Source organism: Polypterus senegalus, chromosome 11, assembly GCF_016835505.1.
Source record: "Polypterus senegalus isolate Bchr_013 chromosome 11, ASM1683550v1, whole genome shotgun sequence".
Lineage (NCBI taxonomy): Eukaryota > Metazoa > Chordata > Cladistia > Polypteriformes > Polypteridae > Polypterus > Polypterus senegalus.
In genome coordinates this window covers 60,036,827-60,049,061 of record NC_053164.1, presented here as the reverse complement: position 1 = coordinate 60,049,061, position 12,235 = coordinate 60,036,827, and the positions used below count along the sequence as shown (strand labels likewise).

Here is a 12,235-nt window from a genome sequence, read left to right as displayed (position 1 = left end):
GACAACCGTGAGTGTATTTTGCTTAAAACTGGGAGTGAACAATTAAATGGCTAACTGTGTTTCACAGTTCTAAACCAATTCAATGCCTCATGAGGCAGCGTTCCAAGTAGGGGTGGTGATTTTGAACTGCAGATACCAGAGATACTGTCATTAACCTGGTCCAACGGAGAGCAAGCTTCTGTTTATGTTGAAACATCTGCAATCGAAACGGCTGCTAAAAATTTTTTTAGACATATAGGGCACGTTTTATTAAAAAAAAAAAAGCATTTTAAAAAATTAACATAACCTGATGTAAGGGAAAAACCTTTCTGTAGCATCAGATTATACATTTGCATTTGACAATGTCAAGGGACGAATGGTAAATGTGAATGATATGTTGTCACGGGTGCTGTGTGTGCTCTCTGTTGTTCCTCATTATGCCGATAGCATAGGAGGTGAAGTAAGCTTGAAAGAATTGGCAGCTACAGTATATTCATTAAAATATGAACTGCAAAATATGCATTTGAAGTAAATGGTGTGTCATATTCTGTCAAAAGGACTGCTGTTAAGAGAGCGGATAACAAAGAGCCAGAGGAGATGTAGATTTCAGTACTCAAAACAGCTGAATCAAATAGTATGTCTAACAACTCCAGTAGATGCATGAATGAAGCTGTACAACATCCATCTTCTGAGTTCACATCTAAATGAATAACTGAAGAAATGTAACTTTACTGTCTAATTTGAAAAGCAAACAAATCATAACAAAATAGACACAGCTTTTTAACACTGTTTTATATCCACAGACTGCAACGTTAATCTAAACTCTGTTTGCTATTGTTATGCCATATACTGATGCAAATAGTTAGAATGACAGAAAGATATCGTAGCAGACAGAGGCACTTCTCAAATGTGTTAAGCTGAGTAGCTAAGGTGGTCTTTGTGCTTGTGTGTGTGTCTTTCTCCACTCTTACAGCACTCATTACAATAGGCAAATTAATCATTAAGCATTAGTTACCTTATACTGCTGAAAAGATAAAAGCAATTTTAGCTTTTTTTAATTTTCTCTCTGCATTAAGTCTTTAGTTCAGTATCTTTTGCTCTCTCTTTCTCTCTCTCTCATCAGCAGTTCAAAATGCACAGATTGAAGATACTGGGGTTGTTTGAAGTTTAGGAAGGAGCCTTGTGGGTGTAAACTTTAAAGCACAGGATTTCACCGCTATTCACTACAAACTTTTTATAAAACAGATTGTCCCCCAGATGTGTATTCTTGTCTGGCCCTGTGAGGCTGTTCTCCTGGTATTCCTCTTCCCCGGAATGTTCTCCTTTTGTTTGCCTAACTTCTTGTGTTCTTATGTTTGTGGATTAAGTCAGTTTGAGAATGGTCATATTATTTTATATTGCTTTCCAGGTAATGATGCACAATGGTACTGCTTTTATCTGTTTATTACAGTTGGAGCACAGGCAGGTTAAATGGGTTGCTCATGGTCACACAGTATGTAAGAGGCAGCAGTTGAACTGGCAGCTTAATATTTAAAGTTCTTTACTGAGGAACCTTAGTGCTCATGTAAAAAGACACCCCATTACTATTTCACCTTTGTCTTTTGTGGGCTAGAGGTTCAATTTCAGAAGTGCTTGTGGTTTTACATACTAAGCAAGGCAAACCATGAGGATGTTAATAGGATAGATTAAAAAAGTAAAATGTTAATATATTGTATTATGTTGGAATTGTATATTCTTTCTTTAAGCCATGATTGAAGTTTGTATATTTTTTTTTGTACTCCTAGACCTATTTGACGGATTCATTTGGTCTCAAGACTTTGGATGCCCGAGGAGACCTGGTGCAGTACTCAGTGAGTGGCATTCATCACACCATGTGGCACTCCAACCAGACTGTCTTCAGAGATTGTATTGCTAAGTGGCTGACGTAGGTGTCTGTACTAGCAAGTCACACAAAAAGGCAATCTCAATGCATATGGCTTTTTAAATTACCTAATAAGCTCTTTTAACTTTTTTTAATTCAAAAAAGTAGGTATGGACACATTATAGGGGACATTGTCAAAGTATGTTTTTACTGAGTAATTCAAAAAGCCTTGGGTTATCAGAAAATACTATTAATGAGAACTGATCTTGTAATGGGGATTTCTTCATTTTGCTCATTCTTCTTCAGATTTTGGTTTTATACCAGTCAGTATATTAAAAAACTGAACGTTGTCCATTCTCCAAGCATCTTGTAGATGTTTGTTAGTGGCAAGTGGGTTCTCCAGAAATATTTAAGACTGATTCAAAAGGTTTTGAGACCTAAATTTTGCTTTGAAATAATCGGTGCCCAGAAACGCACCAAATATGCCTCATACACTGTGCAATACACTGTCCACTTTGTTTGTGGTCAGTTTGAAACCAAAACAGGATGATAACTGAGAGTGTATGTTACCTATCATGCTTCATCGTCCTTCTTTTTTTTTTTTTTCTTTTCTTGATTAGCAGTGTTTATATGTTATATTCATGTGTTTCAAACAGCAAGTGCATATTTTTCCTATTTTTCTAGATTTATTTTTATATATTTTAAAATGAGATTACAGATTTTCCTGCATGTCAATGTTAAGTTGTAATGTTTAATCACCAATCAGTGACGTTATTGGTGTATTCTGAGATAATTTGTTAGATAGCCGATGAAGAATCTGTTTCCTAAAAAAAGCCCACTGAGTGGCATGTAATGCTTTTGTGTGATTGAGAATTCATACTTTTTTAGACAAGTGGAGGATTTCATGAAGCTCAAAAATCCACTGTAATCCATTTTAATGCTGACTCTTTTTCATATGTCTATCGGTATGTCTAACGGTATGCAGCAAGAATAATTTAGGCAGATTTACTGTTCATTTTTTTAACTCTGCATAAAAATCATTTAAGATTATCTTAAAACCAAAATGATCCCTTTATCATCTATATTGTTTTTCTTTCAGTTCTGTTTAAAATTACAGTTCATCTGCAAGTTTTCTAACTCTGAACTATATATGTAGTATTAGCCAGCCCGCTTACAAACTAAAGAGTGACACCTCTTCATCCTTTTGTATTCCATCTTAAAAGTTTAATTAAACGACAGACCAATATGAAATTGCTTTATAATGTGCTTTGAGGGCTGTATCATCCCTTGTGGGGAAATCCAGGACTTAAATTAGGTCAAAAACACAGTATTTTTATATAAATGTACCTAAAGCTACTCCTTAGTTTATTATACAGTATAATAGAAAATAAAAGTATCCATCCATTTATTGAACACAATTAATCAAACTTAAAGGGAACAGAGGACTTTATTGCAGTGACGTCTGATGCAAGGCCCACAAGAAGGCACTTGTCTATCACTGAACATGAAATAGAAAGGATTAAGCACAAGATCAAAGGATGACAAAGTGCCCTGTAATTGCTGCAGACAGCCTCAGAAAGGAATTTTTATTTTTTCTGGGATGGTAACCCTTGCTCTGTCATACTTCTTTTTATTTTCTCTTAGCATAGTTTTTTTTTTTAAATGAATATTAACATGACTTTATATTATTTTGGAAAATACAGAATCATAATTTGCCAAGTATGATAATTATAATTTGAATGTATGTCTCAAGTTAAATACATGAAAATCAGTCTGTCTTAAATCAGTTATTTCAATGCAATAAAAAGTAAGGGTGACACGGTGGTAGCGCTGCTGCCTTGCAGTAAGGAGACCTGTGTTCACATCCCGGGCCGTCCCAGCGCAGAGTTACTTGTCCTCATTGTGTCTGTGTGGGTTTTCTCATAGTGCTCCATTTTTCTCCCACAGTCAAAAGATATGAAAGTTAGGTGGATTGGCGATACTAATTTGGCCTTGGTGCATAGTTTGTGTGTGTGTGTGTGTGTGTGAGTGTGTGTTTGCCCTGTGATAGAAAGGTGCCCTGTCCAGGGTTTGTTCCTGTCTTATACCCTGTGCTAGCTGGGATAGGCTCCCGCACCCTCTGCAACCCTGTTCAGAACAAAGCAGTTTAGAAAATGACTGAAATAAAAGGTTAACAAGCGTTTTAGTTAACTAAAGGCTTTATTTACATTTAAAATATCTTAAGATTAGTTTTTCCACACTAATTGGGCATAGGTAATTGAATCCTTAACAATATTTATTTATCCCAATCAAGGAAAATGTTTCTGCATCTTAGATTTACACTAATATTTTTATGTATAATACCACATGCATCTTATATTTCAGTGAAAAGATTTAATTTGCGTGCAGTTTGACAGCCATCAACTTTTATTTATTTAAAGTCCTTCTACAGCAGCAACTCGCTGCTAGATAACAATAACAAGCAATAAATTGCACCTTTAATCTCCTAAAATCAGAGCAGTTGTATTTCTGACCCTTCTTCTATTTTCAAGTACAATGATTTTAATTCTTATCGATTCATGCTGAGAATGGCTGGTAACTGGTATGGACTGAAATTTTATATGGAATATAAAAACCAATGATATGACTGCCAACTATTTGTATCTTAATTTGTGTCCATTATGGAGTCTTGATGGTTAGAGCACCACACCTTGACAGTGAAAGTCATTCTGTTTTCTCTTTTTTTTTTGTTTTGCACGATCAGATGTTTGTTTTACTTAGTACATTCTGAATGCTAATCTAATCAAGTATTAATGTTTTATTGGCTATTTAAAACATTAGGAGAACAAGTTGTTTTGCACTGATCTCTGACATGTAATTTTGAAGAATGTCAAAGATACAGTTAAGTATAATGTGATATTTGTAACATTTTGCTTTTATTATCAAATCTTTACACACCTACTACTGTGCATAAGAAAGTGAAACGTTTATAGCAAGAAATAAAAAAAAATAAAGATTGTAATGTTAGTCTAGAGGAGGCCATTATGATTATTTTAACATAAATTCAAATTGCTTGAGGATTTCAGTATTCCATATTTAATATTTATATGCACAAGTTTAAGAATTTGTAATCAAAATGTTAGTAAACCGCTACCTACTACATTAAAACACTGAAGCTTAATGGGTTTTATGTCTGCAGTTGGTCATGACTGAGTTAAATTAAAAATGGTGTACCTAGGATTAAATGTACTGTGTTGCTTCTGTATGGAGTTTGCATGTTCTCCTCATGCTCAACTACCCTATATGATAACTGATTTCCTCCCACGTGTCCTAAGGTATATAGCTTGGCAGTCATGGTCATTCAGGTGCCCCTCCCACATTGCTTTGTGCCTTGCTCCCAGTGTTTGAAGGTGCACTTTGGATTTCTGTAACCCTGTACTGGATAAAACAGGTTCAAAAGATGGATGGATATATGAACATTTTTGTACATAATTAAAAATGACAAATTATTATTACCAAATATATATATACAGTATGTATGAAAACAGAAAGCACATTTATTTTTATTATGGATATACATAAGTACTGGAATACGCTGTTTCTAGACAAAGACTTCATAGCACACTAAAGATTAGTTTCTGCCTCACAACCACATAAGTGGAACAAGTTAATTCAGTGAATGGATTTTTGGATGTTTCGGCTGATGTCATTAGATCTGAACATCCTACTCTAAAACTGAAACAAAAGAAGAACTGACACCGACTTATCTTCCAATCTTTTAATTAACTGATTTTGCTTAATCTAAATTTAGAGTCCTGGGGTGATAGGCCCAACACACAACGTAACCTTAAAAGGGTGTCAACCTAATGTAATGGAGTGTTGAAAAAGTATTACTACTAACCAGTGCACCATGGTCAAGCTGGAGCAACAAATTTGTAAACAGTAAATCATAACATCATAAAAGAAGTTTTTAAACAGACTAGAGTAATCAAGGGTTGAAGGAGCTGTTAAAATATAAAGCGTGCTCCAAGTTTGACATTATAACGCTGTAAACTATCATTTAACGTCATAAACAGAGTTCATTTTTGTAAGCCCGTATTTTGAGACTTTTTTTTTTTTAATAAGGTGGATATAACCTACTTCTCTTAACCAGATTAGAAGTAGCAAAGTCAGTGTAAATGTTAGCCTATGTAACTGTAAGTGACTTCCCTGTGTGTTGTTTTGCATATAATACTTGCCTTTTAAGTTATTACTTTTTACAATAATCATAAATATCAAAGTTTGAAATTCATTTGAAAAAATGAATAGGCATAGTTTTTGTGAATTGTGGTCCTTAGTTTATTGGATTACATGAAGTAACAATTGAGACTCCACAGCTAGGAAGTTGTACGGAAGTGTTTTTGTTTCTTTTCATGGATATATTTGGTTAAATACCACAAATATTTTACCTTCTTTCCTTCCCAGCAGAAAACTATTTTATGTTGGGCATTAACTCAATTTTCTCTTCAGAGGCGCTGCAGTTAATATTGAGAGTCCAGTAATAGTCCCTGCCTTGTGCCTAATGAAGCCACAATAATTTATCTTTCTTTGATTAAGTGGGTGCAGTGAATGGACAGATTACTGTATTTAATGTTAAAAGTTCTGTGTGAATGGATGATACAAGTCAAATGCAAATATTTGGGTGATTTTTAAGAGTCAAATAACAAATTCAACAATGTTTAAACAAAAAGGGAATATTTTACATGAAATGCCCAGTTCTACTCTGAGCAGAATTAAGAAATCCCCAGGAAAATGTTATACAGTTTTTAAAATCTTTTTGTTGGTAATGATACATCATCAGAATATGAAAGTAGTCCTCTCTTCATAAAAAAGCTGTACAGCAATCCTGCACTGCTTAATCATCGGTTTTGTAGTGCAGCATATAGCTGGCAGAATTTTGTGTTAGCTTTTATTTTTACTGTCTCTTTTACTGTCGCTTCAGCTGTGAACAGTTTTAAGCAGTTTTTTTTTTGTTTTTTTTTAATGAGCGGCATCTCAGTATTGGAAGAGATGTCTTTAAGGAGATCACTCAGGGATTATATAATTGCTCATTTGCTCAAACACAATTTTTCCTAAATTACCCACAATTAAAAAGGGATTTTTATATTATAGTACAGTATTTTGCAAAAGGTAATATGGAAAGGCCGAAGGCTGTTAAGATTATAAAATGATTCTGTGTAAAAAGTTTTGTATTTCTATATTTTATGGCCAATCTTTGCTACCATGTGTATGGTAACTTGCTGAATTTGCTTTTGCAGTGGTTTCACATAATCCAGTCACCCACCCCTATCCTCTTATTTATTATTTTATAAACTAATAGCCACAGCTTTAAGTAAGCAAACTAAAAATTATTCTTATAATTTGGTAGTTTTGGTGGTGGCATAAGAAGAAAACATTTCTTTCTGGTTTTGAAGCATAAGCAATAAAATGCAGATATGTGGTTTTGTATCAAAGATAAAGGAAGTGTTGGGATTATTTTTAGTTTTAAAAATCAAATATTCATTATTTATATTAAAATTTGAACAAAGTCACTTTTGTGACACATTTTTAATGTAGCATATCTAAATAATATGGACATTTAATTGCATAAAATTCTTTGTCTCTGAGAGATTCCATAACTCAATAAGGAATATACATTTTATTAATTAACAATATACAGTATATGACTATAGTGATCAGAGAGCCAAGTTTTATTTAATTATTAAATCAGAAATGATTGACTTAAACTGTGATTATTCTAACAAAGAAGTAGGATATTCCTTTTGTTTTATTAAAGTGATAACTACATAGCTGCACAGGTAATATCTTTTAACATTAGAATCCCTGAAGCTTACGAAAAAAGTCGTAAGGCTGGGCCACCTTAAATTCCTTTGCACCTTGTCAGCAGCATCTTTGTTTTGCAAATGTGTTGATCAGCATGGCAACAAGAAGCCTGTTATCCTATGCCCAACCGAGAGGCAAAATTCTCAGAACTCAAATCTGTTTATCTGGGAGTGAGGTGTCTGTAATTGTATTGGGTAAATAATATATCTTTATTTGGAATACATACATTTCATGCGTGTTCCGTGTCTACGACGATCTGTGTAAATATAGGTTGACAGGAAATGTGAGGCAAGAAGTGTTGAACACATAACTAAAACAGAAACTCTTTTCATGTTTATAGTAATAATGACAAAATGTTGTTAAGTGTATAATATGTGAAGACTAAAGTCCAAATATCAAATAAAAGGTTTCACAAAAGGTATAATAAAATAGGTGCGCTTTTATTCAAGAATATAACCGAAGAAAAAGAAGCCGGGTTAGGGCACGTAGTGAATGTGTCAGCTTGGTTGGTGCAGAGGTAAGAAATGGAGTTTCATGGTCCATAGATTGCGGGTTCTATCCTGCGTCCCTGCATTTACCGTTTTAAGTAGTGAGCTGCTGTTTTTATTACTATTATAGAATAAAAACATACATTTGATTTGAGTCTGTAACATCCTGTGTAAATTTATGGTACTTGTGAAAGATGTTACTTTTTCTCACACACGAACATTCACATCAACATGTCATTTGAACGATTTTTTTATTCAGTTTTATTCTTGAATAAAAAATCATTCAAGTGACATGTTGTTAATGTTCGTATGCAAGGAAAAGTCACATCCACCATAGACAATGCAGTGTCAGTTTTCTCAACAAGACACCAAGGAGAAATGATTGAGCTGCAGTTGCGTGTCTGCCTTTATCCCTTCAGTGCTAACTTTTACAGACTCACATAAAATGTATGTTTTTATTATATAATAATAATAATAATAGCAACTCACTGTTCAAAGTGCTAAATGCAGAAGCAATGTGGGATTCGAACCTATTACCTGTAGATTATTAAGTGGTAGCTTATCTACAGCACAATCTGCGCAGACCCTGTAACAACTGGTTGAAAATGAAATGTGCAAACCTACACATTTGTGAACGTGTTTTGCTTTGTACCGATTGATAGTTGGGCTTCAGCAACATGTCAGTTGAGCAATTTCTTTTTCTTCAGTTTTAATCCTGAATAAAAGCATGCTTGTTTTGTTACCCTTTTTGTAAAAGTGTCTTCACACATCCTACACTTCATGTCAAAATTATGTTGTTATTACAGTATTATAACATATAAAAACATTTTCTGTTTTTTACCACGCCTTCAGCATTTCTTGCCTCGCATTTTCTCTGTCATTCTATATTTACGCTTACTGTAGACACAGAGCACACATGAAATGTATATATTTCAAATCACGATATTTCACTACTTATTTCTTACAAACGCATTGCCAGGTAAACACTTCAACACTGACTTCAGCTCTGAGGATTGCAGTAGGTCGATGCCTTCATCTAACTGAATGGGGGTGGGGGGTGTAGCAGGCTGCTTTCTACTAATCCACTGCAAACCCCTCATCATACTTCATTTCACCATCAATAATACCAATAGCATGCTTATTTAGTGAGCATTTCCAATTAATTGTAAGATATCATGTCATCAATTTTTATTATAACTTTGCACTTGAAGTAGAATTTTTTTTTTGGTGGTGCTCCTCATCTGTATTATGACCATGCAAAATTAAAGAAACCTATTCTAATTACCTGCCAACCACATATTGTATATGGACATGGGCATACTTACTGTGTGATATTGTTCATGTAGCATCTCATGCAGAATTCTCTTATTGTTGCTGAAGGTTTATAATGTTTCATAGCAGTAGGGCTAACCAAAAAAATAACGTAGTTCCGTTAATAAGACACTTGGGACAAGAATTAACAATTTGTTGAAAGAGCAAGTGTGAGGAAGAATATTCTTGAAATTAAGACTGTTGGCAAATTAACGAACCTGATAAGGGACTGTGAGCATACAGGGTGTAGTGTATAAACAAAACAAATCCATTTCTTGAATAAATCATTTAAAGTTTTTGTTTACAGCTTATTTTTTTTCTTGAATATATTGAGAAAAGCACAAAATAAGAGGCTAGAATGCACAGATATATTATGCTTTTAAATTAAGATTTGTCACAGGTTTTTTGCTTTTCTAAACCAACTATATATTATGCTTCAAGGCACTGTAGCGAAATAATTTTCACAGCCACTGCTTAACCATATGTACAAAAGTGAATTTATTTTAAACATTGTATAGTTTTCATGTGCTACAAAAAGAAACTTGATGAAACTTCAGACACTATGGTTGTGGCAGCTGCTTTGTATTTCATTTTTTTTTCTTCAATGTTTGGATTAATGATGTAGCACTTTATTAAAGCTTTAGGAAATTTGAAATGAACCCCTTACCCCATGAAAACTTCAGTTCCTCATAGGACCTCAAAGTGCATTGCCAACGATGAGCTACAAGGATAATGAGAGCTCAAACTGAGGTATTGAAGGAAGCAGTACAATTTGTAGTTGTTCAGGGAACAGAACAGGTTGGTGAGGGGGTCTGTTGCATTTTGTACGCTTGACCTTACCAAAGGGTGCCTTTTGAATTTCTGTTTTTGAGAATTGGCTAGATAGTTGTTAATTACACTTTTGTCATTTAGCTTCTCAAGATAGTTTTTTTTTCACTACATGGCCCCATATCAGCCATACATCATATTTTAAGATTTATGATATGCCAAGTATTTTTGTGTTTGTTATTTTTGGTAGCTTTGCAGCCAATAAAGTTGATATGTTTAAGTTAAATCGATGACACCAATCAAGTTGTGTGTGATTAAATGTCATTAAACAGTTAAACATTTGAAGATGGTATTCTATGAACAGCATAGCCCAGCAAGGATTGAGACTGATGGTTTTACGCAAACAACAGAAACATTTACACATTTAAAACTAGAGTTGGAGTTTTAGGAAGTTCTTTTTTTAATATTTACTTGTAGCAATCTGAAGATTTTTTTGTTACTTGTAAAACAAACTTTAACATTTGTTATTGGTTTATAGTTGTATAATATATCTGCTTTGTCAGATCATTAATGTTAAAATGAGTTTGGGCCTAAGAAATGTATATGATGACCAGGAATTATTGCGATAAAGCCTGGAGAAGGAGAAAGCAAAGGTGGTCTTTGTTATTTGGGACTGTGCAAACTGCTTTCTGTTTCATAAAAATATTTTATTCTTTTCACTTTCTTAATTAATTACCGTAAATATTGAATCTTATACTTTTTGGAACAGAAAGATTTTTTTTATTTTGATGCTAAAACGTTTAAAGTCAGTCGCACTCTCTGCTTATCATTTGCAGTAGGACCACTTAGATGGTCCACCTAAACCACACGGTGGTATAACCTGTGTGGTCAAATGATATGAAGGTCACTTTAGTCTGCATGTTATGTTAAAATGTAGTTTTTGTCTTTACTGAATGCCTGTTTTGTTACTTTGTTTTAAACCAACTAATTTATTAAGTATGTACTGTATCCCTTGAAGTGTTTATTTAACATCCATTATTAAATTACTCTTGTAGACACCCACAGTTTCTATTTATCTATTTATTTTGGTTTGAAGAAAAGATACCCTTTTAGAGTTGACTTGAAAAAGGCTGTTTACAACGTCTGTTATAAAGTGAATTAAATATACGTGCCTGATTTTTGAAGACTTTTAAAAAGGCATGTGCAGTACAAGTATGTTTTTGCTGTAGTAGGTTCTGTGAACTTTTTTGTGATGAAGATTTAAACCTAAACTTCTAGCATACCAGAGGTGGTGACATCTGCAAAAATATATGTTTTAACAGCCAAACATTTTGAAATTGAAATGAGGGAACTATCATTGAAACACTGCCTTCCACCAGCGCTTAGAACCTGGGAAAGATTTTATTTCTCTGGTGCTTCTTCTTTTAAGTCCTCTATTCCTGTTACTTTGTCTTTTGTGAGACCCTGGCAATAAATCTTACTGATGTGCATTATGTTTTTATGTTATTACTTGTGAACACATTTAAGTTCCAGTAAAATATGTTTTAAAATACATTAATAAATATTATTTAAATAGTAGACAACTGTTGTATTTGTTTAATAAATGTTTTTTGTCAACCTTGCATCCTTTTCGTCTTTTTTGTTTCAACATGTTTGCTCAAAAATCTGATAAATCAAGAAATTAGAACCACATGGATACAGGAAGACCCCAAATGCAAGAAGACCCAGCTATGAAAGTCATCTTTCAGACCGTACTCGGCCTTGTTTATTTTGAGTACCGTACAATCACTATTAAGTAAATAAAGACAATCGCATGCAGACTTGAGTGTCGACTTGTATCTTTCTATATTTTCATATTCTTTCCTCTCAGTTTAAATGTTCAAAAGTAAAACTCAATTGAGTTTCACCATCATTCATACTCTTCATTTTCTAAACTCTCAGTAGGTGAAACTGAGCTTTCCTGCTGCTCGAGTAAAGAAGATGGTGT

General features: G+C 33.7%; 1 protein-coding gene across 7 annotated transcripts in view; it reads left to right on the top strand.

Moving 5' to 3' along the window:
* LOC120539052 (lysosomal thioesterase PPT2-A-like) overlaps window positions 1–12,235 on the top strand; it is a 78,984-nt gene that overhangs the window by 34,796 nt on the left and 31,953 nt on the right. For 2 of the 7 annotated variants that reach the window (XM_039768755.1, XM_039768753.1), the window contains exon 9: window positions 1,764–1,903. In XM_039768755.1, coding sequence (XP_039624689.1) covers window positions 1,764–1,903 — 140 coding nt within the window. Of the gene's footprint in view, window positions 1–1,763; window positions 3,813–11,926; window positions 12,058–12,235 lie in introns of those variants that run through there. The other 5 variants (XM_039768759.1, XM_039768760.1, XM_039768756.1 and 2 more) reach the window with 4 other exon arrangements.